The 27,327-nt window shown below is 51.7% G+C and overlaps 1 protein-coding gene across 1 annotated transcript in view; it reads right to left on the bottom strand.

Moving 5' to 3' along the window:
- STK10 (serine/threonine kinase 10) overlaps positions 1–27,327 on the bottom strand; it is a 121,914-nt gene that overhangs the window by 21,520 nt on the left and 73,067 nt on the right. Inside the window, exons 5-12 of the mRNA XM_065905146.1 lie at positions 26,599–26,671; positions 25,470–25,664; positions 24,811–24,892; positions 15,270–15,404; positions 12,969–13,508; positions 10,592–10,722; positions 5,485–5,608; positions 4,883–5,062 (exon numbers count right to left, since the gene is read on the bottom strand). Coding sequence (XP_065761218.1) covers positions 4,883–5,062; positions 5,485–5,608; positions 10,592–10,722; positions 12,969–13,508; positions 15,270–15,404; positions 24,811–24,892; positions 25,470–25,664; positions 26,599–26,671 — 1,460 coding nt within the window. The remainder of the gene's footprint in view (positions 1–4,882; positions 5,063–5,484; positions 5,609–10,591; positions 10,723–12,968; positions 13,509–15,269; positions 15,405–24,810; positions 24,893–25,469; positions 25,665–26,598; positions 26,672–27,327) is intronic.

The following is a 27,327-nucleotide window of genomic DNA, read 5'->3' as shown; positions in this document are numbered from 1 at the left end:
ATGTTTCTAGATATTGCCAAACGTTCTCGGGGCGGCGGCAGGGGGAGGGGCGGGGAGGACATGGGATGGGCAAAAAGAGTCCCTGGTTGAGAACCACTGTCACACTACTGTCCTAGACATCCTCATAAGATATCTCAAAAACTGCATGTGTGCCACTTCACCGTCAAATCCAAAGGCTCCCCTGGACATATGGTACATAATGATAATTTAGCACCTGCCTAGAGTTTGTCAAAACGCCACTGAGAGCCCCATTCAAGGCAGAATACAATTGAAAAGACCCACTAGCTTAGAAAGGTGCTTTTCAAGCTTGATGAAGTAGTTTTCCAGGACAGATGAAAAGCAGCAGTTTAGAAAAGGGTCTGGAGCTTCATGCTAAAGGCACTGAACACTGTAAGCAGTGTTACCCCACTGCCAGTGGAGGGAGAAGGCAAAAGAACATTCAGGGTAGAGTCACATGGGGTTACTTGGCAAAGGGGCACTTGGACTTACTCATATGAAGCCCCTGAGGGTAGGGATGTACCAGCACCACTCTGACTGAGGGCTATAAAGACAGGCTCTCTACTCAACGTCAGATATCCTGCTTTCTGATCCAACTGCCCATCTTTGGAACAGTCCCTGGACTTGTTTCCCATTCTCTCATCAGAAAAAATTATCTGGCTTTTAATTAAAATTCCCAGGGTCCTTCCAGGAGTATAATTCTGTGGTATTATAGAGATCCAAACTATATAAGAAGTAGTTAAATTACGTTTAATGAGTTTTGCCTAGGAAGGCAAGGAAACAGAGTTCTGGAAAGATTTCCTTTAAGACTGAGTCTGTTTTCACATTTAGGAGATCTAAGAAGTAAGCTACAACCGTCAACTGAGTTTCTCATGGATATTAAATGTACTCTGTGTACGGGCAATGAGAAGCAGACCACCAGTTCCATCCTCACAAAATATATTTATTATATTTCTATGCACAGACATACACAGTGCTGGGTTTAATTACTTGAAACAACAATGAAGAATAAATATGTCCCCATTCAACTAGCTTACTAATACTGATTTTTTCCTATATGCATACCTCCTAAGTGCAGGAAGGTCATTAGCATGATAAATATTTCATAATAACTGCTGTAACCATGAAAGAGGCCCCAGGAGGCATCTCAAGTTTTACCCTCTGTTATTTTTGTATGTTTTCTATGCCTGGGATCAAATCATGACCAGCTTTCTCACAATCAGTGGGTTGTAGGGAAATGGACAGGGTGAACCCTGCCTTGCTCTGAACTGGTTAAACAAAAGTTCACACTGGGACTTCTCTGGAGGTCCGGTGATAAAGAATCCACGTGCCAACGCAGCGGACCCAGGTTTGTGAAGATAAGCTCGTGTGCCACAACTATGGAGCCGGTAGTCGAGAGCCCATGAGCCACAGCCGCTGAGCCCACATGGCACCCCGGCAGGAGCCCCGCATGTGGACCCTGCGCTCTGCAGCCAGAGCAGCCCCCACAAACACAGGCCCGGGCACCGCAGCAGAGAGCAGCCCCCACCCGCTGCAACTGCAGAAAGCCCACGCGCAGCGACAAACACCCAGCACGGCCAGAAATAGAGGAAAGACAGACATCTTCTTTAGAAAGTCCACTCAGACCTGTGTGGTGGCCCTCGCCAGCATCCACGTGGGGGTTTCTCTGATGCAGCACTGGGCTGGCTAATGCACCCGCCGATATTTCAGAGTCTGCTCACCTGGGCGTCCTACCCATTCCCACTGTCGTCCCTCACCCCTGCTGGTGCAGCCTAACCACCAATCCAAGGGCCATGGGCAGGCCGTCTCTACCCAGGCCTGCCATGCCTACTGAGCTTCACCTGCACAGAGGAGACCTTTGCAGTCAAAGAAGGCCTTCTGACCATGGAGTAGGCCATGGCAGGATACGGAATCCTGGGACACTTTGGGGGTGTTCCGAGAAGCAGAGCCTTTCTCTGGTCCCACCAGCAGGAGTCCTTAGACGTAACACTGATAATGGTAAGCATGACCCGAGGGGCCACCGTGCAGTGAGTGCTTACGCGGTGCCTGGCGCCAGGCCGGCGTTGTCACTTAGTCTATACCTCGAACAGCTTCCCGAGCGATCCTGTCATCACCTGGTTTCCCTCCTAAAGCAGAGCTCTCCTTGTCTTCTCTAGTTAACCAGCCTATCTGCTCCCACAGCAAGTATTACTATGTAACGGGCAAGGGTTTTATTTATTTAGTACTGTACTTTGTTTCTCTAGCTTCCCTGGAAATTAACAAACTCCTTGAGGGACCTGGCACCCCATTAGTGTCCCTGGCACCCCATTCAATGCCACACAGGTAGGCACTCAACACAACAGCACCTGAATAACTCTCACTGTGACAGAAGACAGCCAGAACTCAGGCAATAACTCGAGAATATCACTGGTTTGGTTCCAGACAACCACAATAAGGTGAAGATTGCAATGAAGCAAGTCCCGTGAATTTTCTGGTTTCTCAGTATATAGGAAAAGTTACATTTACAATATATTGTAGTCTGTTAAGTGTGTAATAGCATGACTTAAAAAACTGTATATAATGTAAACATGTTTTATTGCTAAAAAATGCTAGTCATCATCTCAGCCTTCAGCGAATTGTAATCCTTCTGCAAAAATAACCACCACCAATCACCATGGCAAATATAATGATAAAGTCTGAAGTATGCAAGCATTACCAAAATGTGACACAGACAGGAAGTGAGCAAATGCTGTTGGAAAAAATGGTACAGAAAGACTTGCTCGTGGCAGGGTTGCCACAAACCTTCAGTTTGTACAAAGAAAACACAACATCTGCTAAGTGCAATAAAACAAGGTCTGCCTGTAGCTTGTCCAAAGCCTAGCAGTTAGTTTTGAGCCACAGTGCCAAAAACTTGGAAACAAGCCTGCCTCTCAAGCCTGTGCTCCCAGCACTGGGGCTGTGGATGTGTTCAGTATCAGCCCCTCCCCTCCCCAACCCCCACATATCTCTGTCCACAAGCCCATCTCTCAGCAGGAGGTTCAGGACCAGGGTAAGTCAAGGCCTTTGGAAGGAAAACTATGACAACCTAGACAGCGCGTTAAAAAGCAGAGACATCACTTTGCCGACAAAGGTTCATATAGTTAGAGCTATGGTTTTTCCAGTAATCATGCATGGATGTGAGAATTAGATCATAAAGAAGGCTGAGCATTGAAGAATTGATGCTTTTAAACTGCAGTGCTGGAGAAGACTCATGAGAGTCCCTTGGACTGCAAGGAGATCAAACCAGTCAATCCTAAAGGAAATCAGTCCCGAATATTCATTGGAAGGACAGATGCTGAAGCTGAAGGTCCAATACTTTGGCCACCTGATGCAAAGAGCCGCCTCACTGGAAAAGACCCTGATGCTAGGAAAGATTGAAGGCGGGAGGAGAAGGGGACGATAGAGGATGAGATGGTTGGATGGCATCACTGACTCAATGGACATGAATTTGAACAAACTCCAGGAGACCATGGAGGACAGAGAAGACTGGTGTGCTACATACAGTCCATGAGGTTGCAAAGAGTCAGACATGACTTAGTAGCTAAACAACAACAAAAAGTGGAGGCACTCACCTCAGACACAAAGGGGAATATATACAATTCTAGAAACTCAAAATTAATGCCAAAGAAACCATGAACAAAACAGCAAATACAGACAGGATCAAGTCCTATACTTGAAGGGCTCAGCCTCATCGCCTCAGACTAATCCTGGCTCTGTCGGATCCTGCCTTTATTTTAAATAGCTGATAATCTGTTCATCGGGAATTTTTTTTATTTTTGACCACGCCATGTGGCTTATGGGATTTTAATTCTCCAATCAGGGATTGAACCTGGGCCCTCGGCAGTAAAAGTGCAGAGTCTCACCGCTGGACTTCCAGGGAGTAACCCGTGATGAATATTTTACACTAATTTCTATTTTAAAACATTGCATCAGAATATTATTTATCTTGATTTAGGAGTTTTATTGTACCTCCTTAAATTCTGTGCCCTAGGCAAGCTGTGTCATCACAGCCAGTGGCCCTGACTCCCACAGGCAGCCACTGGAGGCCTCCTGGAGTCACCACATGTCATGTCCGACACAGTAAAGTCTGGGCCCTGAGCTCTGCGGGCCCCGAAAAGCACCATGGGCCACCCCTAGAAGTTGCTCCTACCATTCCCACCTGGAGACCAGAAGCAGCCTGGATTGGCACCCCCTGCCCCAGGTTCTACCCTCCTCATTCCCATCCTTTCTCCTGAGGGCTCAGGAAAGAAAGTCTGGCCCAGCCTCCAAGCATCTGGTTCCATGGGGGAGGCGTGGGCTGCTCTCTAGGACTCAGACGCCCTGCCCCGGGGCAGGCCTCCCTTCCCTTGTTTCAGGACCATTACCTCTTTGCCACTTCCCCTTCCAGCTGTTGGGGAAAGAGGGAGAAGAGGCACTTGGGTCCAAGTGAGGGAGCTACTCTTCTAGGAGAAGGGAGAGTCAGGCATGGAGGATGTGTATGCACCCACCCAGCACTCAGCTCCCCGCCTGGTGATAGCACCTCAAGTTCCCCTAAGTCGCCATCCCTTCCCTCCTCCCTCCTCTCTTCCAGCTCAGGCTGCTAAGCTGGAGGGATGTCGAGGAAGTTGCCTGAGGCCACAAGACAAGGGCCTGCCTGGAGCCAAGTCCACGCAGAGGAAGGCAGAGCCCAAAATATGGAGAAGGGGCTCCTGATGGCACAGCTGGAGGATGCAGATCCAGACATCCCTGGACATGCACTCCTCAGGTATGTAAGCTCCTCCAAATTCCCTTTATTGATGACGTGAGGTTGAGCTGGGGTTTGGTCATTTGCAGCTGAGAGGGCCCTCATCCTCCCAGGATGCCCTGCTTCCGCCCAGCACGTATTCACCTCCTTCTTCATCAGCTTGAGCTGCTCCTGGAACTTGGCATAGTCCCGCTCTTGCTCCAGGCGAATCCTCTTGGCCTCCTCCCGGCGGCGCACCGCATGGTCTTGCTCCATCTTCTCTACTTGTTGCTTTTGCTGACGCTCCAGGTTCTCCAGCTCTATGTCAAAGAACTTCTTCTTGGCCTAGAAAGAGCAGAAAGGGAAAGTTAGGAAAGGCACCTGGGAGGGAGATGGGGAAAGCCCAGAGGCTGTGCTCACACCTGGGCTTGAATCCCAGCTCTGCTACCTCACTGTGTGACCTGAGACAAGTCACCTAACCTCTCTGAGTCAGTTTCCTCGGGTGCAAAACAAAGACCAGATCATCTGCCTCGCAGCGTTGTTGCATGGGGCTCAGTAAAGGTTACGTCCCCTCTAGAGGTCCTCCTGTGTGACTGCATGCGATACTGCGTTTACAAGTCAGTGCCTAACGACATCAGGAAACCAGTGGAACTGGGAAACTGTTGTGATTTACTCTCCATGGCCAATCATCCTCACTTGGCGACCTCTGCTTAAAGAAAATAAGCAGGCAAGAAACCCTCTGGGGACCCATCTTTTCTCACACTCACATTGATTTCTTGTTCAAAACGCTTATGCATTTGCTCCAGCTGCAGCTCATGCTTGCTGCTCAGTTGGGTTTGATTCCGATGTTCTTCTTTCTGGAGCAGCCGAAGCTCCCGGAGTTCCTGGCGCCTGAAGGGTAGAAGGATGTGGACATTCCAGTCAGAAAGTATCCTCAATGATCACATAAGTCATAGCTAAGGACACGGAAGGCGGGGGCATGGTGAGGCATCACATGGTCCGGGACAGAGGCAGGACGAGAACTTAGAACTCACATTTTATTTGACAGTGATTGACAGGCAACACATTAATAATCTGAGTATATAAAGAGTGCTTACAAATCAATAAGAAAAACAGGAATATCCTAATTTTAAAAAGTGGCACAGAGCATGAACAGACATAAAACAAAAGACAAAAAGAAAAATTTAAATCATCTATATGGATATGAAATTCAGATTAAAAAACAAATGCCATTTTCATTAAATAGGTAAGAATATAGGGGAAATTGATACTTTCCTATATTGCTGATATGTACAAATTGACACATTTCTGGAGGACAATTTGTCAGTAAGGTATGCTTCTGACATAGTTCCACTTCTGGATAGTGATTCTAAAGAGATATTCATAGATATGCAGCAAAACTGAATAAGGATATTCACCCACTCCAATATTATTGCCAGGAAAATCCCATGGACAGAGGAGCCTGGCAGGCTATATTCCATGGGGTCACAAGAGTCGGACACACAGTGACTAAACCACCACCACCATTCATAACAATGCTATTTATAATAGTACAAAATTGGAAACAACTTATATGTCTGTCAATGTAGATCTAATTAAATAAAATGTCTATCTGATATAATTTTATTCAACCATTAAAAATGAATTTCTAGAAGGTATCAAATTACATGGGGAAAAAAAATCTATGAAAAATGCAGCAATTCTTTATAAACAGATAGGGACTGATCTCTAAATGAAAAAAGCAAGCTATTAAAGAGTGGGTCTATTATGCTACTGACCATCCGGTTGAACAAGAAGGACCATATATGTGTGTGCACATGGGCCTGTGCAAGTTTACTTTCCTATTTAAACACTGAGTGTTTCTGGAAGGATTACACTGTAAAATGTTTCTGGAAGGATTATAGTGTAAAATATTAACACAAAGAAGGGAGCCGGGTGACTGGCAGAAGAGTGAGCGAGGGAGATGTTTCACTGTTCACCCTCTTTCCTTTTTGAGTCTTGAACCATGATATTATATTACCTATTCAAAATGTAAATACAATAAAACTTTGACCCAGACCACACAGTGTACCTTAACTTTGGAATACATTTATTGTCAATGTGTGTATGAGTGACACAGAGAACAATACTGGTGGCATGCATGCACGCTCAGTCGTGTCTGACTTCTTGCAATCCCCTGGACTACAGCCCACCAGGCTCCTCTCTCCGTGGGATTTTCCCAGCAAGAAAACTGGAGTGCGTTGCCATTTCCTCCTCCAGGGGATCTTCCTGACCCAGGGACTGAACCTGAGTCTCCTGCGCTTCCTTCACTGGCAGGCAGATTCTTTACTACTGAGTCACCTGGGAAGCCCACTGATGGGATAGAGTCCCCCTACCACGCTTCTTTCTGAGCAAGTCCATTAAAAATTGGTATGCATCTTTTATATAATCAGAAAAGAAATTAAAATGATGGCAGAAGACTCGGGCCTCCTGGCAGGGAACGGGGACCGCTTGTCAGCCTGTACTCTGCTCTAGCCCAGCATCTGCAGGCTGCCCCGTGGCCACCCCCACCGCGGGCCTGCCTCACGGCTCTGAGCAGGCAGAGCTCCCCAGGAACCGCCCACCAGCAGCTGCAGGAGGGGAGGCCTCCCGCTCCAGGGGTCAGAGAGGCCTTGTGCGAATCTCAGCTCAGCTCACTTTCCAGCCAGGTGCCCTCAGGCAGTGGCTCAGGCTCTGCAGACTCTTTCTCCGCTGCATCTCTAAAATGGGGAGATAATCTCTTCCTCACAGGTTCCTTAAGGTTAAATGAGGTGACACCTGCAGAGCCTGTCTGACACATGGCAACCCCTCCCCAAGTGGTAACTTCTCGAATGGTAATGAGGAAGAAGAGGCAAAGGCCGCCCAGTCTCTGGGGAAAGCCAGAGACACTTTTTACAGCTGTGTAGGGAAGCGTCTCTGGGAGCCTCTGCATTTCCGGAAGAGAGGAGGCAGGAGGCGATTTCTGAGAGCGTAAACAAAGGCATGGAAATCCTGACAGAAGAGGAACTAAGGCTCAGAGAGCAACTGACGAAAAATAAGCAGAGTAGGGTAAGCAGCCGGCTTCTGACATGACCTCCTGACCCACCAGCATCCTCACAAGGGAAAGGCAGGCCGAGACAGGCTCAAGAAGGAAAGAATCAGCTCCAGGAACTTCAGGGAAAACCAGAAAGAACTCTGACTCAGTAGCTGCAACCTGCACGAGTGACTATTCGGTGATCCTGTTCCAAAGCCTACATGGGACCCAAGCCTCCAGAAGTGCTAGAACCCAGGTTCAACGAGGGACGCGGCAGAGTCTGACAGCCCGCAGCCGGGCCGGATTCACGGGGCCTTCAGACCACAGCAGGCAAACAAGAAAAGTCTCCTTCTTTGCGAGCACCTCTTCTCCACCTCAGCAAAACTCACCTTTGAAAGCTGGGCAGCACCCGCTCCTCTGCTGAGGAGGGAGGTGGGGCTCCCGCCTCAGGGTCACTTTCAGATGGGGTGCGGTGGAGCTGGAATTTCAACCCCAGGAACCCAGAGGGGAGAGGACAGAAAGGAAATCCAGCCCCTGAGCGTGGAAGCCCGAGCAGTGACCATGAGAACAGAAGGCGGTGTTTTCAGCCGAGAGCAACTACGACCACCCCTCCCCTGGCCCTGAGCCTCCCCAGCACACACAGAGGAGGCCACCTGATGCAAACAGCTGACTTATTGGAAAAACTGATGCTGTGAAAGATTGAAGGGAAAAGGAGGAGGGGGTGGCAGAGGATGAGATGATTACATGGCATCACTGACTCAACAGACATGAATTTGAGCAAACTCCAAGAGATAGTGAAAGACAGGGAAGCCTGACGTGCTGCAGTCCATGGGGTCGCAAAGAGTCGGACACGACGGAGCGACTGAATAACAAGTAACCTCACCAGTGAAAAGTCCGCCTGTCATCCCCCTGGCTTCGAGAGGAGAGACGTGCCCCTAGGCATCCAAACCTCCTCCTCTTTGGCTTCGGAATGTCTGTGCTTTTCTAAGATAAGAATGTGTTTGATGTCTCAGAGGTGTCCTCCAAGCCAGTCAAGAATTGTTCCAGCAAAGCCCTGGCCTCAAGGCAGCTTCGTGGCTCTGGGGCCTCCCTCTCTAGCTGCTAAGCCCCCACCTCCATCCCCGGGAAGCCCCCCAGAAAGCTTCCTGGTCCAGTGGAAGCTGGTAGACTTCTCACAGACAGATCTCACTGGGTGACCTGAGGCAAGTAAGTTCCCACCAAGAAACGCTGTTTCCTCATCTACAGAACAGCTGAAGTAGGGTCTCCCTGGGGAGGGCTGTCAGGGCTCCTGAGTGCCTTAAGACTGCAAAGATGACTCGGTGCAAACAGCTCTGCCTCACACCCTCCTGCCCACACCAACCCCTCCCATCTTCAGCTTTGCCTCCAGAATGCAAGCTGAACCCAACCTGTCCCGCCACGCCCGCCCTCTGTCTGGTCACCGTCCCGGCCAGGGTCTCCCTGGACCCCTGCTTCAGTCCTGCCCCCTCTATAGCCCAGACTTGGATGACAGCAGGGCTGGGTAGCCCAGACTTGGATGACAGCAGGGCTGGGTAGCCCAGACTCGGATGACAGCAGGGCTGGCTTTTAAAAGGGACATCACAGCTGGTCACTCTCCAGATGCTTCATTCCAGTTGTTTTTGTTGTTGAATCGCTAAGTCGTGTCTGACTCTTTACAACCCCATGGACTGCAGCACACCAGGCTTCCCTGTCCTTAACCATTTTCTGGAGTTTGCTCAAACTCGTCCATTGAGTCGGTGATGCCATCCAACCATCTCATCCTCTGTTGTCCCCTTCTCCTCTTGCCCTCAATCTTTCCCAGCATCAGGATCTTTTCCAATGAGTCAGTTCTTCACATCAGGTGGCCAAAGTATTGGCGCTTCAGCATCAGTCCCTCCACTGGGGATGAAATCTACGTTTCTCCACCCCTGCCCGTGGACTGATGTGACCTGGACCCTGTGGGCCCTGGGAACGACTCCGCATCCTCTCCCTCCAGCTCCACACTCCAGCTCCTCCCTCTCAGGTCCCTGAACAAGCCTGGGTTTTGCAGTTCCTGCCACGCTCTCCCGGCTCTGCCACTGCCTGGCTCCTCTGAGCCCGCTGCTCTGCTCAGGGATTTCCCGCCAGGCAAGGCCCCCCACCCCTAGCCCAGTGGCCACTCTCCCATCAGCCATTATTCCCTTCACAGCAGGTACTATGGTTAGGATTATCTTGAATGCTGTTTGCTGGCCCATGAGGGTTCTACCCCAGCCACAGCCTCCATTATCTGGGTCATCCGTGTGTCCCCCAGCCTGGGGAGGGGGGTGTGGATACGTTGGTGAATGGACAGCTGGCTAGCTGGAGGGGAGGCTGGAGGAGTGCGTGGATAGAGAGCTGAGTGGGTGCGTAGGTGATGGGTGGGTGGGCAACTAGAAGGATGGGTTAGAAGACAGAGGGACGAGTGTGTGGATGGACAGATGAATGAGTGAGTGGGTAGAGGGGTGGGCTGATGAGTGGACACGTAACTGGAGGGGGAGGGAAGTGGATGAAGAGGTGGGTGAGTATATGGAGGAGGGAAGTGAGTTAGGGAATACAGGGTCTCAGGCAAAGCCAGATTCTTTTAGTGTCCCTGATTCCACACTTAATGCTGTAGACAGACAGACAGCTCTTTTTTTGGCAGCATAGCAGGTAAGATCGTAGTTCCCTGACCATGGATTGAATCTATGCCGCCTACAGTTGGAGCATGGAGCCCGAAACACTGGACTGCCAGGGAAGTCTCAGACAGACAGATCTTGCACCAGAAAGACCCACATCTACCATCTCATCCCTGCCCTGTTACGGGCATCAGCAGCCCCTCCCAGCCTCACCTGAGGAATCGCATCTCCTCATCCTTCTTCTCATCCTCGCTGATGATCTTGGAGGTGGTAATGCTCACCTCCACACCGTCCACCACAAACTTGCGTGTCCTCTTCAGGGTCTTATTGTGCAGCCTTGAGTCCTGGCCAGGGAAGATCATTAAGCAAAGCTCAGTATTATAGCCATGAATCCATGGGTGGCCCAGTCTCAGCCCCGACCAGGAAGGAGGTGACTGTCCATGGTCCCCCGCTTGCCTCAAGCTTCTCAACCTGGAGGCCTGAGTCGGTAAGGTTAGGCCCCCTCCTCTCCCTGACCTCACCCTTCGGACACTGCCCAGCCCCTGCCTGCTGACTGCCGGCACCCTCTCACACACAGGTCGCAGCATCCAAGCAAACTGGGTTCCGGCTCTCCTATACCTACTGGCCCTGTGACCCTGGGCAAGCCCCTTGTCCTGCCCAAGCCTCAGCTTCCTCAACCTGTCAGAGGAGACGAGCAGCAGTGCTGCCTCCCAGGCTTGTTCTGAAGATGCAATGAATCGGGGCGGATGGAATTCAATAGCACTTGGGTCATGAGAAGGGTTCAACACTTGGTATTTATTTCTGACAGTTACTATTGCAGACCACTCTTCTCTTATCTTCAATGCCAAAATCCAAGGAGCCTGGAAAACCAGAGTTCAGAACTATGTTGGCAGCCAAACCTAACCTGACCTGAACTCCACAGAAGGCCACAGCCCTCTGGAGCCACCATGAAATTACTCATATCTTTGTCTTTACCTTTTCCTGTGAATAATCATGCCCCTCACCTGTGATCGCATACACAGTGCTGCCAGAACTCCTGGAGGCATTTAAGTACTCTTTGAAGGTTCTCCATCCTGACTGGGATGAGCCTATGGATCTGCACTGGAGTCTTCAAGGCATCTCCTTCTCCAACTCCTCCCCTAGCTTCCGAGGCCCCTCCTGGTAGAGCCCAGCCTGGCCTTTCTAGCATCTCCCTACGGCAGCGCCTCCTGGGCACCAGGACTCAGGATGAGTCAGACTAGCAACCAGGAACAGGCTAGCCGGAGGTGGCGAGGGAGAAAGGCCTGGGGTCCCGGTCACAGGGCCCTGCAAGGGGGTAAGAGACTCCCCATGAAGCTAAGGGAGCTGACGCAGCCAGGCGCTCTTATCAGAGCAGCTGTGTTCCCTGACTCACTGCCAGCTCACCAGTAAAGGGATGCTCTCAACACCCTTGAGGAGAGGTGAGGTGGATCAGACTTTAAAAAAAAAAAAAAATTATCTTTTTTTTTCTAATGCTTAGTGTCTTTTCAAGAAGGGAAGGGACAGAAACCCCGTCCTAAAGGCCCCAATGCTTCTTATGCCTAAAAGCTGCTGCCCTCTCTGCTCGCCCTGTTCTATTTGTCTGATTTTCTCACTTTAAAAAATTAGCTCTTAGTTTTGTGCTTGTTCTTAATGTACTAGTTTTAAATGTAATATGATCTAATCTATTCAATTTTTTAGTGTGATTTCTCTCCCCCACTCCACCTCACCCCCCAAAAAGAAAAAAGAAATGCGCTTTCTTTCTGTTCCCAAAGCTAACTGCAACAGTTGGGTGCTTCTCCTTTTTTCCTTCTTTCATTTGGCCAATATTTTTGAGTCTGTGCTGTGTGGTTTTCAAACAAAAGATTGCAAAACATTTCCTAAATTCAGCCTTAGTTGGGGGTGAGGTTCTTGGGGTTGCCAATCAGGTGACCAAAGGTGAGTTCACGAACATCTCATGATTTGTGGGAGCGGACCAGGGAAGGTCAGGCCTTCCTGAGGACAGAGAGGCCACAGCGCCCACCGTCAGGACGCCGTGACACGCGGGATTCAGAGTGCAGAGTCTGGGGTCTGACCAGCTCCCCACCGCCCACCTGAGCCTCTGCTTGCTGGGCTGGACTCGGCGATATGGTTCCTTTTAAACACTGGGCAGTGCAGGCCTCACGTTGAGCTCTCAAGTGCAGTGGCCAGGGTCACTCACAATGCCGCTCCCCCTCGGAACAGCCACGAGCCCACTCCCTTTCGCTGAATCCATCAGCAAATGGACCGCACAGCTGATCAACAAGTCAGAGAGCTTTCACTTCTAGAATTCTCTCTCCCTAATTTGACCAAGGCCTTTAACCAAACCCAATTAAAACAGAACCCCAAACTGAAATTAAAACCCAAACCTACTGCCTCACACAACTTAACCCCAGACTGAACTCAAGATATTTGGAGGATTAAACAGTGACTCAAACAAAGAGCGCCTAAGAAAGAGAAATCTCATGAACCACTTAAAATGCAAGGCAGCCACCGGACGCTCTCACAACCCAACACTGAGCAGCAACTTCTGCAGAACGCCTGGCCCGAGCCCGCGCGCAAGAGGTGCGGTTACCTTGATGGACAGACAGCCTGACTCCTTGTTCACGGACAGGTCTGCTGACAGGGAGGTGCCGAAGTCCGCGCTCCCGGAGGTGGAGATGCTGCCACAATCCGAGTCCCTCTTGGCAAGGCTCCGCGCCCCCGGGGCGGGGAGCTCCAGACTGCCATTGGTCAGCTCGCCGCCCAGCGTCTCCAGGGCGCTGCTGTTGGGACGGCTCTGGCTGGCTCTCTGGGACCTGCTGGCCGCTGGACTGAGGTCTCCACTCTGGTCAGCAGCTGGCTGCTCCTCGGACACCTGAATTCTGGCTCCCATGGACACCGGTCGGAACTTCCGAAGGGGCACGGGCACCGCCGGGCCATTCTCATTTCCAGGGGCCACATCCGGGGGGCTGGTGGGGAGGGCCCCGTCCCCAGAGAGCTCGCTGGGCCCATTCACACCGTCCTGAGGCTGGCTGGGAGGTGGCGAGGTAAAAGGTGATTCTTTGAGAAGTTTGTCTGCATCGAGGCTCAGCTGACTCACCTCGGAGGAGTCTCGAGTGTGGTTCCCCAGAGGCTAGGAAAAAACAAACAGTCAAGGCCACGGTCCTATGTGTCTGAGGCAAGAGTCAGAGACGCAGTGAGTCTGGACTGTCAGATACCCACAAGGTTTGGAAGAGGGCCAGGGAGGCCGCATAGGCACCCCGCTAGTGAGCCACAGGCCTCCCCACTCCCTGCTGCCCAACCAACAATAAAATTACCACTTGCTTTCAGGAGCAGGTATTCCTCCTAGGAGTGGAGGCAACTGCAGCCAGCTAGACAGCTCAAGCCCTGTCTAAAGGGGGCAGCAGCTACTATGCTCTAGTCAACCATGAGAGCCTGGGAAAAATAGGTCCCCTAAGCCCAAACCCTAAGCCCAGACCTTCCAACTTTTCAAGACAAGCTGGAACCTGGAATTTCACATGCCATCTCCCAATTTTCAGATGGCAACTAATTCAGATTTTTAGTCACAGAAAGGCCAAGCCAAACTAATCCAGAGGCTAGATTTCAGTCTATTAACCACTATGTTTTCCATGTTTTGTTTTTGTTTTTTAGAGCTTTTGGGGGGTAAAAGTACTGAAAATGTTGCTATTGTGAAACAGAACAAGGATTTCTGCGGATGAAACACAAACATTCCTCTTAATGAATAAAGTGAGCACCCACGTAGCCACCTTCCAGGTCAAGAGTGGGACACATCCCAGCCCTGGGACCCTCCCCTTGTCCAGGAGGGTCTCCCTGTGTCCAGCCTCCCTTGACATTGTCCTGACCTTTATCTCTAAGTGTTACAGGTTAGTTACAGGATTCACACACCAGCTCCAGCTCCTCCCAGGAATGAATTACACTTGAGGAGATGCTATATGTCCTTCCCCAACAGACAGGTCTGGACAAGCCTCGCTAGGTCCACAGCACCATCTGGACAGTAAGTCTCACCTCCTGGAGGAAGCTGTCCCCAGATGACTAGACCACGGATCCAAAAGTGGTAGTTCAGGGCAGAATCCAGCCCACAGATGTTTTCTGTTTGGCTCAAATGTTTTGTAAAAATTTAAATTAGCTTTAAGGCTCCCTGGTGACTCAGAGGGCAAAGTATCTGCTGGCAGTGCAGGAGACTCGATTTCAGGCCCTGGGTTGGGAAGATCCCCTGAAGAAGGGAATGGCAACCCACTCCAGTATCCTTGCCTGGAGAACCCCCATGGACAGAGAAGCCTGGTGGGCTACAGTCCATAGCGTTGCAAAGAGTCGGACATGACTGAGTGGCTAACACAAACGTTTTACAGAAGTTTAAACTGCTTTAATTTAAATTTACACTCAGTCAAGAGCTGAAGCTGCAGATGGGTTACAAGGGTGCCAAGACATGGGTCCCCTGGGCACTCTCGATGACCAGACAGGGTCTGGGGTGCTTGGAGCCCCTCAGCCTGTTGCCTCTGATCACGGGCAGTCTTTCTGTGCATTGAACCCACTGTATGCTACACACATCCTCATTCTGTATCTGAGTCACAACGGGAAGCAGGCTGGGAGCAAAAGGAGTCAACTACCAACTTTTAAAAACTGGAAGATCCCACAGAGAAGTCTGATTCCTGGTTATCCCTGAATATTACAGGATCTGGCCAACACACCCTGCTGCCTCATCCTGGCCCTTCGGCTGTCTTACGTAACCGGTGGCGTGGGAGCCTGTGACCTCTGAGCTGGGAAAGAACAGAAAGGAAGCTCTCCTGCGCCTCCTGGGTGCCCTTCCGCCCCAGCTGAGGCTGCGGGGACCCCATCCCGCCCCCGTGCTCCCGAGCACCCCTGATCTCCTTACAGAGGCAGCCTCCACCGCATCCTCCTCATCCCCCTCATCTCGGCCGTCTTCAATCTCCTCCATGACTTCAGCCTTGGCCTCGGCCACCAGCTCCCGCAGGGCCTTGTTGCTGGTGACGCTGCTGACGAAGGGATGCTGAGAGGGGCAAGACAGCTGGTGAGAATCACAGTGGGCGAGGGCAGGGGTGGTGAAGAGGGGCAGCCAAGGCCAGGGGAGGCAATCCCCCAGGCAGAGAAGGCTGGCAGCATCCCTCAGGGAAATGCGACCTTGAACCCAGAGGCAGCTCAGAAAGTCCTGTGTGTGGTGAAGGAGGGCAAACGCCATCTCTGCTGATCACTAGCTGTGTGACCATGAGGTCCCTTTCCCTCTCTGAGCTACGGGCTCCTCACCTCTGCACGAAGAAAATTATACCAAGCCCACAGGGATGGCATGAGATCATGCATGAGATTAAGCACAGACAGGAGCTTAGCCCAAAGTGGGAGCAAAAAACAATGCTTCAGGAGGGTTACTTGTGTATTTGTTTATTTATTTTTATTTTCTTGGCCATGCCATGTGGCTTGTGGGATCTCAGTTCCCTGACTTGGGACTGACCTGGACCCTCAGCAGTGAAAGCATGGAATCTTAACCACTGGGCCACAGGGGATTTCCTGTTAATTTACTTCTTAAAAAGATTTTAAAGATGTAGTTTTAAAAATATTGGCTTCCCTGGTGGCTCAGTCAGTAAAGAACTGCCTGCAATGCAGGAGACTGCCTGCAATGCAAGAAACCCAGTATAATATCTAGTATGTACATACATAGTATAATATATATAGTATGTACATACAGTATAAAATATAGTGTGTACATACATATATACACATATACTTTATTGAGGAATTACACACAGAAAAGTTTGTGAACTTAATCTTTTAAGTTTGTAAATCATTAAGCTCAGTGACTTTTTCCATATATACAGACTCAGTATGACTACCACCCAGCTCAAGACACAGAATATTTCCATCACTTCAGGAAGGTCCCCGTCGCCCTTGCAGTCAAACCCACTGCCCTCAGCTGTCCAGCTCCAGAGACTAGTTTTGATTGTTATTTAACTCCATCTGAACAGAATCCCAAAATATGTAGTCTTTTGTGTTGGCTTTCTTCACTCAATACAACTAAGCTGAGACTGTGAGATCCCCCTACCTTGTTGCATGTCAGTAAACTGTTCCTTTTTTAACTTTTTAAAAACTTATTTTTATTTATTTTTTAAAATTTTGTGGCCACACCACGTGGTATGCAGGATCTTAGTTCTCCAAACAGGGATCAAACTCATGCCCCCTGCAATGGAAGCAAGGATTCTTAACCACTGGAATGACTTCCAGGGAAGTCCAATTGTTCCTTTTTGATTACTGTGCAGTATTCTATCACGTGACAATGGCACAGCTGCTTATTCTTTCTGCAGCTGATGGATACTTATGTTTTAATAAAGCTGCTATGAAAATGCTTGTATAGGTTTTGGGTGTTTGCAAAATCTTGAGGCCAAGTAGTATATGTTGTATTCTGAGGCATTTACAGAAATGTCACATCTCTAAAAAGTGAAAGTTATTTCATGGTCCTTGGAATACACCCAAGCTTTTAAGGCCTCAGTAGATGGTAAACGAGCTTGCAGATCTCCCTACTGCAAGTCTGCCCTGCATCAGGGTGTGGAAAGGGGTGTGGGATTCCTCGATTCCCCACACTCACCCAGGGCCGCTTAGAAAGGCACACTGGCTCCTGGTGGTCCCTGGCTAAGCCTCCACGCTCCCAAAGCAGGGGGCCAGGTTCGACCCCCAGTCAGGGAACTAGGTTCCACATAACACAACTAAAGGCCCAGCACAGTCAAACAATTTTCTTTTTTTAAAAAAAGAAAGGCATGTTACAGGTGGTCATTAAGTTAGAATTTGCTCATTTGAAATTTGCAGGAAGGTTCCAATGAAATTCGGTGTTTTTACTGTCAGAAAATTTATCAGTGGAGGAACAGTGTGAACAGGATTGCAGGGTAGTATCTAAACGACTAAAGAGAATAAATTGTCTAGCACCTTGAAAACACATTCACAACAAATAGGTCCACTGAAGATCATTCTTATCTGCTTATTTGTTCTTATCTGTTTAGTTCATTTGTGAAAGGCCAGAAGCAATACCTGTTCACCTGGGCACCTGAGCCTGCACGACAGAAAGCGATGCAGCTCACCCCTGTTACAGAGCTGTTGTTCAGACCGCCCTAAACCAGCTGGGCTTCCTCTAGTTAGTACCAACTAGGAAAGGTGTCAAGGACTGCATTTCTCATCCTTCTCTCCCACTCCCCTCTTCATTCGTCGATTCATACCTCAGTGTTGAGGCCAGCAATGTGCCAGGTGCTGAAATAAGGCCAAACAAGCAGACAGGCAAGGCCCTCGGCCTCGGGAAAGACGATGGGCATGTTACCAAATGACAAGAACATTTCTCAGATCAGGCGAGAGGACAGCACGAGGCTGGAGGAACACGGGCCGGGGGTGCTGGAGTGGGGAGGTGTTTGCTTAGGTCAGAGGGGCCTCCTTGGCAGGGGACACTCAAGTTGAGACCTGAGGGGACATAAAGGGGCGGACCAGGGCAAGATCTGGGCACAGAGAATTCCAGGCAGGAGCATAAGCGAGTACAAAGGCTGCAGCAAAGCAGTGCTATAAACAGGGGCCCTTCAGAGCTGCCACTCCGGCAGCCAAGTGGCTCTGAAAGGTCTTGAACTGGATGTTAATAAGAGTGTACTAACTGTGGGAAGCAGGAGAGTATAGCAGTGAACACGCAGGCTCTACACTTGAGACCAGGCTGCCTGGGCTAAAACCCCACTTCCAACAACTCAGACAAGTCACTCAACCTCTTTGAGCCTTAGTTTGCTCATCTGTACCCAATAGTATGGATGTTCTAAGCATTGTAGTGAGAGCTCAAAATATGGCCCAAAAAATCATCTGCATAATCATCACCATCATCCTCATCCCCACCATCACCACCATCACCACCACCAACATCATCACCACCACCACCATCAGCACCACCACAACCATAACCACCACCACCATCACCAACATCATCACCACCACCACCACCATCATCACCACCAGCATCACCACCACCATCATCATGTCACCAACATCATCACCACCACCACCACCATCATCACCACCACCATCACCACCATCACCGCCACCACCACCACCACCAACATCATCACCACCAGCATCACCACCACCACTATCACGTCACCAACATCATCACCACCACCACCACCATCAGCACCACCACAACCATAATCACCACCACCATCACCAACATCATCACCACCAGCATCACCACCACCACCACCACAACCATCACCACCATCACCACCACCACCACCACAACCATCACCATCATCACCACCATCACCACCACAACCATCACCACCATCACCACCATCACCACCACCACCAACATCATCACCACCAGCATCATCACCACCACCACCACAACCATCACCATCATCACCACCATCACCACCATCACCACCACAACCATCACCACCATCACCACCATCAGCACCACCACCACCACCACCACCATCATCACCACCAGCATCACCACCACCACCACCACAACCATCACCATCATCACCACCATTGTCACCATCACCATAACCACCATCACCACCACCATCACCAACATCATCATCACCATCACCACCATCACAATCATAACCACTATCACCATCATCACCGCCACCAGCATCACTACCAACACCACTGTCATCATCACCACCATCACCATCCCTACCACCACTATCATCATCACCACCATCAGAAGAACCACAATCAGAAGCCTGTTGGCACCAGTCTGCACTCCCAGCCATTTCCATTCCCTCCTGCGTCCCCACAGAGCACATGTGTTTTAGAACTGAGGATGAGAATCAGATCCCAAATGTTCCCAAGCTTCACATTGCACAACCTCACACATGTGAACTTGAGCAAGAAGCCACGGGACACTTCACTGCAGTGGCTGAAGCAGATGCGGCAGAAACAAACAATGCCGACACAGGCTTCTGGAAATGCCAGGTTTTCATCAAGCCACATCACATATTGACCAAATTAGTGGTTCTTCAGCTTGGCCAGAAGCTGTGCTTTCTTGAGGCTGAACATCTGCTCCATGGCCTCCCTTGAGTACCCTGGGGTATTTAGGAAGTGGAGGGGGGACCGTGGGAAAGAAGGCTTCTGAGGAGGGGCAGGTGAGCAGGGCCACTCCCCTGGACCCCAAGCTCCTGGAGTCCCCGGGAAAGCGAGGCTGGCAGGCAGAGGAGCAGGCCCTCCTGTCAGATGAGGCCCAGAAGACTGTTCCGTAAACTGCTCTGGACACAGGGCACAGACACCCCCCACTGACTCAGCTGTTACCTCCAGGATGTGTTTAAAAGGATGTTCCAACTGCCAAGGCCCACGAGAGGCAAAGTGCAGCCCAAGGAGGCGTGGGACCTTCCCCGGCAGCCAACACACCGCGCGCCACCTGGGGACAGGCTGGTCTGGGCACAGGGTCCCCGGGAAGGCGCTCAGGCGCCCCCGAGAAAGACCCGGATCAGACGGGCCTCAGCAGCCTGCTCCTTCAGGACGAGGGCCGCTGTTTCATGCTGTCTCTGAGGCGAGCTCCATGATGCCGCAGAGCTTACCGACTGGCAGCCAGCGTCCAGCCAGGACTCTCCTGCCATCTCCAGTCAACCTTCCAAGAAGCTGAGCCTAGTTTTCCTCTGTGTACTTAAAAGTCATCAGCCGGGAACTTCCCTGGTGCAGGGGTTAAGACACTACCTTCAATGTAGGCAGCAGGGGTTAGATGCCTGGTCAGGGAACTAAGATCTCATATGCCACACAGTGTGACCAAATAAAAAAAGAAAATTAAAACAAAAAAAGAAACTGCCAGCTGGGGTATCCCACACTCCAGGACTAGCTTTAAAAAATGCCTATAATACGTCCAAGGTTTCAGGTGTCACTATTGTTCCTCCATTCTCCTTCCCTCACCTCCTAACTTTCTTCCTTCTCTTCTCTCTCTCCTTCACTCATTCAGAGAGGCAGCTTACTAGAGCGGTCAGATGAACAGGTTTGGAACCAGACGACCAGAAAGCAGCCCTGTCACTCACACACTGTGTGACCTTGGGCAGGTGACGTGACCTGTCTGTGTCTCAGTTTCTCTGTCATCTGTTTGACAGAGATCCAAACAATACCTACTTCACAGAGGTGTTATGAAGATTAAATCAGTTAACATTTGCTAAACATTTAGAATCGAAACTGGCATGGGGAAAAGGTTACATAACAGTTTCCTAAGTAAAAATAAATATATTTTAGCAAATATTCGGTCGAAGGCCCGCTCCATACCAGGCGCTGTTCTGGATGACTGGGGCACACTGGTGAAAAAAAAAAAAAAAAATCCTGCTGTCTCCAGGGAGCTGACACGCTAGTCAGGGTGACCAACAATAAGCTTGATAAATGAGTTATATACTCTAAGTGGTATGTGCCATGGAAAAACTAAAACTGGTGCAGGAATACTTCCCTGGTGGTCCAGTGATGGAGAATCCGCCTTCCAATGCAGCAGACACGGGTTCAATTCCTGGTTGGGGAACTAAGACCCCACGTGCCTCAACTAAGACCCAATGCAGCCAAAAAAAAAAAAAAAAAAAGTAGGGCATAGGAAGGAGAATTAGGAATGTGGGGGGTGCAGGTGGTTTGCAGTTTTAAATAGAACACTTGGGGGAGGCCTCACTGAGAAACTGCCATGTGAACAATGACTTGACGAAAGGAAAGAGTCAACCGTGGAGGTGTCTAGGGGAAGGGCAGCCCAGGCACAGCGGACAGCCAGTGCAAAGGCCCTGAGGCAGGAGGGTGCCTGAGTGTCAGCAAGGAGGCTGGTTGGCTGTGGAAGAGTAAGTGGGTGAGAGAGAGAGAGATGTGAGGGATCCAGGTGAGATGGGCAGCCCTTGCTGGACCCTGCAGGTCACTGAGACTCTGGATTTTATCCTGAGTGAGATGGAAGCCTCAAGGGGCTTGGACTCAGGAGGGATGGGAGCTGACTTGTGTTTTCCCTCAGCTACAAGAGAGGTGGTAAGAAGTGGCTGGATTCTGGGCATGTTCAGAAGGCAGGGATGATGGGACTCCTTGGTAGAGTGGATACAGAGTATGTAAGAAAGACAGGGTAATCCCTCTCAGAAGATGACTGCAAGGTTTGGGGCCTGACTGCTGGCAAGGTGGGACTGCCACTCAACTGGGATGGGAAAATCATTGCCAGAGCATATTTGAGGAAAGATCAGTGGCGGACTTGTTAAGTTTGAGATGCCTGTGGACACCTAAGGCAGGTAGAGAATACTAAGGGAGGTGGAGGGTAAACAACTGGACACAAGGGTTCGGGGTTGGGCAGGGCAGTCTGGGCTGCAGGCAGAAATGCAGGAGCCGTGGCAAACTAGGCGAGCCCATCGAGGTGATGGAGATGGAGGAAAAGGCCCTGGCAAACCTCATGTGAATCAGCTAGAGAACGAGGAACAGGCAAAGGAGATGGGCCAGTGACCAGTGAGAAGGAAGGAAACCAAGAGGTCGTGGAGACCTGATGTCAGGTACTAACAAGGAAGATGAGAGTCACCTGCAACTGCTGCTGGGTCCAGCAAAACCAGCCCTGAGGCCTGAGCTGACTAAGACGTCCAGAGGTGCCAACAACCTTGAAAAGAATGCTGGGCTAGAGCGGAGCAGGTTTAAGAGCAAATTCGACAAGTGTATACTGTGCACCAAGGATGCTCCAGACGTCAGGGGTTGACCTGCATCCACGCACACACTTCTGTGATGTGAGCACGACCCACCTCCTGCAGAGGAGGAAACTGAGGCTCAGGGTGAGGACCACTCAGATTCCTGGCGGGTGAGCCTAATTTCAGAGCCTGGGGTACCATCAAGTGATAACGGTCCCAACTAACATCCAGGAAAGCGAATGAATGGGCTACAAGCCAGCAGGGGCATATGTCAGTCAGCTGAAGGCAGGATGTGGGGAACGCTGAGGGCCAGGAGGAACCAGCAGTGAGGCAAGGGCTGAGGCGGGGGCGTGACCAGCTCTGGAGGGGGCGCTGGCAGGTTGAGATCTGGGCTCGCGTCTGGCCACTTAAAGCCAGGTGACCTCGGTAGGCCAACTCCATTCCCTGAGCCTTGGGACCTCACCTACGGGGGTAACAATGCCCCACCCTCCCTAACTCAAGAGATAAACAGGCACATGGAGAAAGCTGATGGTAGCCGAAGCTCTGAAAGGAGCTTTATTTGTGTGGAGGGATCTCTCTTTTCTTCTGCAACCCTTCTGTCTTAGCAAAGAGTCCTCTGGCAGGAAGGCTTTTCCCCCAACTATGGAAAGGAAATTCCTGGCCTAGGCTGAGGTTCCCGGGCTGCCATGGGGATGGGAGACAGCTGGCCTCTTCCTGGCAGCGTCCTGGAGGCCGGATGTACAAGGCCAGGAGGTGAGTGCTCACAGGAAACAATCGGCCCGAGGAGCCCGGAGCTCTCCCATCTGACAGTGACAGCAGCCCGCCCCCGCCCCCACCGCTGGCCGGCCCAGACCGTCCCTGCCCATCGCCTCCCCACCCAATACGTGAGGCCTGTCACTCCAGCCGTGTGACTGCAAACACAGGGCAGAAAGCGACAAGAACAATCGTGACCCTGAGCAGATAACCCCAATCTGCATCCCTGTTCCTTCCCACTTTTACACAATTTAATTCAAGGCATCAAACAGTCAGAGCACACCATTCACAGTTCAGCTAAGCACTTTCCAGTATCTTCCACTGAACCCTCACAATGACCCTGCAAAGCGAGGGGGGCTGACTATTATCCCCACTTCAGACTGGGAACAGGGTCACGGCGGGGTGAAGCCCCTCAAGCAGGGCCCCACAGCCAGGAAGCGGCAGAGCTGTGATCTGAACCCAGGCCTTCCCACCCCCAGTCCGCACACTTCACCACTGTGCACACAGCCCAGAGGGAGGCCCGGAGTGCCAGCCCAGCCCCAGTGCCTGGCCCACAGGACGCCCGCACCGGGAAAAAGCGGCTGAATGTGGAGAGAGCCTCCAGGGCGCGGTGGGGCGCTGGCCCCTCTCCTCCCACCGCGGTCAGAGGCGGCCACAGAGAGTGGAGGGCGGCGTGGAGGGCCAGCCCCTGCCGTCCCCAGGCCCACCTCCTCTCCCTCTCCAGCAGTGCTGGTGCCCCAGGGACAGTGAGCAGGCGACCCGGAGATGGCTGGGCGAGCGGTGCGTGCAGGTTTTCAAACACAGCTGCCAAGGCTCCACCACTCACCCCGCCGGCTGTGGACACCAGGGCCCGAGGCATCGGCTCTGGACAAGGGTGGCTCACAGCTGCTCCAATATTTCAAACAGCTTCAAGGAAGCCACCATCCACTTCCCCACCCAAAGGCCATTCAGCCAGCTAAGGGGATGCTCCCCGAGTCACCTGTCACCCTGGCTGGTCTCCCAGATGCCACATCCAACAGCCAGAGAGACCTCTGTAAGGGTAAGTCAGACAGTGTTTCCCTCCAAACCCCCACAGGTGCCCTGTTCCAAACAGGGTGAAGTCCACGTGCTCCCAAGGTCCAATGTGACCTCCGTGACCTGGTCCACTCTCCTTTGGAAGGCTGCTCCCACCATCAGCCCTTTCCTGGGAGCCTGGATGTGGAGAGGGTTCTCACCGTGAACTGGTAAGAGGGCCTGACCCGGCCTGCACTGTGCAAACGATGGGGTCCATGCTGACCACCCGCCCAGCCTTCTGCAGCCTGGAACTCTGGTCCGTGACAGCAGAGGCTGCCCACGTGCTCAGCTCCCAGTGAAACCCTAGGCCCCGAGTTCTCTGACATGCTTCCCAGGTAAACAGCACTTCCCATGTGTCGCCAGAGCATACAGCTGGGGAACTTGGTGTGTCCTCCGTGACTGCACTGGGAGGGGACTCTGGGCACTTCTGCCTGGCTTTCCCCATGCACCTTTTTCTCTGTGTCCTTTTGCTATAAGGGTCACGGCGGAGAAACTGACTAGATGTTTCATACCCAGAGTCCTCTTAGGGAACTGCTGAGCCTGGGAGTGGACACACCCCATACAGCTCCGACCTTGTCTCCAGCCCCACCACCTCCCACACCCCTGTGTTCACCCCAGCTCCCGCACCTGGGCTCCGGGCTCTCCCAGCTGCTCCCGTCATGTCCCCACCCCAGGCCTCCACCTGCACTCTCAAGCACCACGTGTGGCCTCCCTCGCCTCCTCTGGGTGTTTGCGCACAGAGCCCCCCGCGTCCTCCTTTTATAGGAGGGCAGCCCTTCCCCTGTGCTGCTCATCGGCTGCCTGTCCCCCCCGAAGGTTAGCTCCATCCGGACAGGACCCTGGTCTCCCTTCACCCTCCCTGCACGAGGGTTGGCGGGCAGCAGTTGTTCAGGCACACTGGCTGATGACTGAACGGCTGTGCACGACACCCCCTGGGCCGGGGGAGGATGAACCCAGCTTACAGGTCAAGGTGGGCAGCCACCTGGGAGGGGGGCCACTCACCTCCAGGAGCTGCGCAGCGCTGGGCCGTGTCTCTGGGTTCTTATCCAGGGCCGTCTTCAGGAAATCTCGGAACTCTGCCGACCTGGGAGGACAGACAGGTGGGGGCAGTGAGCTGAGGGCGGGAAAGAGCCGAGAAGATTCCCCGCATCAGGGACTCCACTCTTCTGAGTCGCGTGCTTCCCAAACACGCCCCTCAAAGGACAAAGGGCGCCTTTATAAGCAAGCCCGTGGAGGCGACCTCAGGACGCCCTTCTGGTCACTGATAGAGGGGATACAAAATCAGATAGGGGGCTTGCCCGAGGCCACGCAGCGGAACACAGCCATGCTGGGGGTCTGAGCCCCAACTCCCAGCCCAGGGTTGTGCCGTGTGGCTGCAAAGGCTCTTATTCCTGCAGTGGGATCTGGCTTATTTGGGTTCCGCAGTCTGCCTGGACAGAGAGCTGATGCTCAGAGCAGAGAGGGAGGAAGGAGATCTGAGGGCCCAGGGAGCTCAGAAAAGGCCTACCGACCCCCAGGCCTGACTGCTCCCCAACTGTGGGGCCAAGCGGGGACAGCAGAGCCCTGGCCCCCCACCTCCCCTGACCCCACCTGCCCCGCCACCCAGGGCCTGCCGCTGGCCGCCCTGCAAACACCCCCAGGCCGGCCTCCTGGCTGCTTACCACTTAGACGGCGAGAGCAGTGTGGGAGGGTCGGACTTGGCGATCTTGAGCAGGACCCTCATGGGGTTGAGCTCGTGGTGCGGGGGCTCGACCTGGGCCATCTCAATCAGCGTGATGCCCAGCGACCAGATGTCGGCCTTGTAGTCGTATGGGGTGTCCTTCATGGTCTCACACATCACCACTTCGGGGGCCATCCTGAACCGACCAGGGGACAACAGAGCGCTGAGACCCTGGCCTCCACAGGCGCTTCCCGCAGGCTCAGGGTCAAGGACCAGCGCGAGCGCTCCCAGGTCCTGATGAGCGTTGCTTCCCACCCACTATCTCCTTAGGACGGTTTTCTCACAAAAGGACGCCTTCCAAGCAGCTTCACAGCCCAGTCCTGCTGCAGCTCCGATTCCTACCAGAAGAGGGCAGCAGCAATCCAGAACACAGGGTCCTGGGGAAGGGGCGGGTGGGGGCAGGGCGGAGGGGACCCGGGGAGAACGGGGGCGGGAGGGTGGGGGGAGAAAATACATCAGTAGAGAGGGGCGGGAGAGAAACGGAGAAGGAGGAATAAGAGGGGGGAGAGAGAGTGAGTAATAAGCAAGCAAAAAAGGAACCTAACTCCACGATGGAAAGGAAGTAAAACAGAAAGCAGTCAGGTGTGAAACAGAGAGGTTTTTTCTTTTTGGAAAAAAAGGAAGCAAAATGGACTGGAAGAGTCTAGGGAGATTTCATATAAGCATAGGAGCTGAACTGGTACTGTTCATCTTCCTGGCCCCACCCCCAACTCTGGGTCTGCCTGTCAATCTACTCTTGTTGAATTCATCAAGAACCATTCTCCAGCGAATGTCAGTTCTTATTGGTGGAGCACTTTCTATATGCACCATCCCATTTAATCCTCACAATACCACATTACATAAGCAGTATTATCCCCCTGACTACACAGATGAGCAAACTGAGGCGCAAAAAGCTGGGCAATATGGCCAAGGTCTCAGCGCTAAGTAGGGGCACGTGGGCTCAGACCCAGCAGGCTGACTCAGGGGCCCCTGCCTGTCATCGCCCCTCCAGCCCAGTCAGGGGTCACCAAGGGGACACGGAGGTGTGACCGGCAGTCCACCATCCCATTTCCAGAGGCTACACGACTCACCAGTAAGGCGTTCCTATGAAGGAATCTCGCTTCTGCAGAGTTTTCAGATTCTTGGCAGACACACCGAAGTCAGCTGCAAGGCAAGAATCTCAGATAGAGGACTGGATGGACATTCCTCCACCCACGGCCCTGGGGTGTGGACTCAGAGATTCGCGTTCCAAATCAACTAACAGATGCCATTTTCTGTCTAGCAAATTAGTGATCATTAAAAAATAATAACACCCAATGCTGTAAGAATGTACAGAGGTATGCACCTTCCTATTTGCTAATAAGAATATAAATTGAAGAGGCTTTTAGGAAAGCAGTTTGGCAATAAATAGCAAGAACGTCTAAAATACTCATACTTGGGACATCCCTAGTGAGCCTGTGGTCAAGACTTTGAGCTCCCAACGCAGGGCGCATGGGTTTGATCCCTGGTTGGAGAATTAAGATCCCACATGCTGCACAGTGCAGACTTAAAAATAAATAAAATAAGACATCCATACTCTTCTGGCGCAGTAATCCAAATCTAAGAGTCTACCTTAATGAAACAATCTTCTTCTTTTTGGTAGCACCTTGCAGATTGTGGGATCTTAGTTCACCAACCAGGGATTGAACCCAGGCCCTCAGCAACGAAAGCAGAGTCCTAACCACTGGACCACCAGGGAATTTCCTGAAATAATCTTAAATATAAAAACATTATGGGTAATGATTGTTCACCAAAATGCCATTATAACAGAGACAAAAACA

This window comes from Muntiacus reevesi, chromosome 14 (assembly GCF_963930625.1).
Source record: "Muntiacus reevesi chromosome 14, mMunRee1.1, whole genome shotgun sequence".
Lineage (NCBI taxonomy): Eukaryota > Metazoa > Chordata > Mammalia > Artiodactyla > Cervidae > Muntiacus > Muntiacus reevesi.
This window is presented reverse-complemented; position numbering and strand designations above follow the sequence as displayed.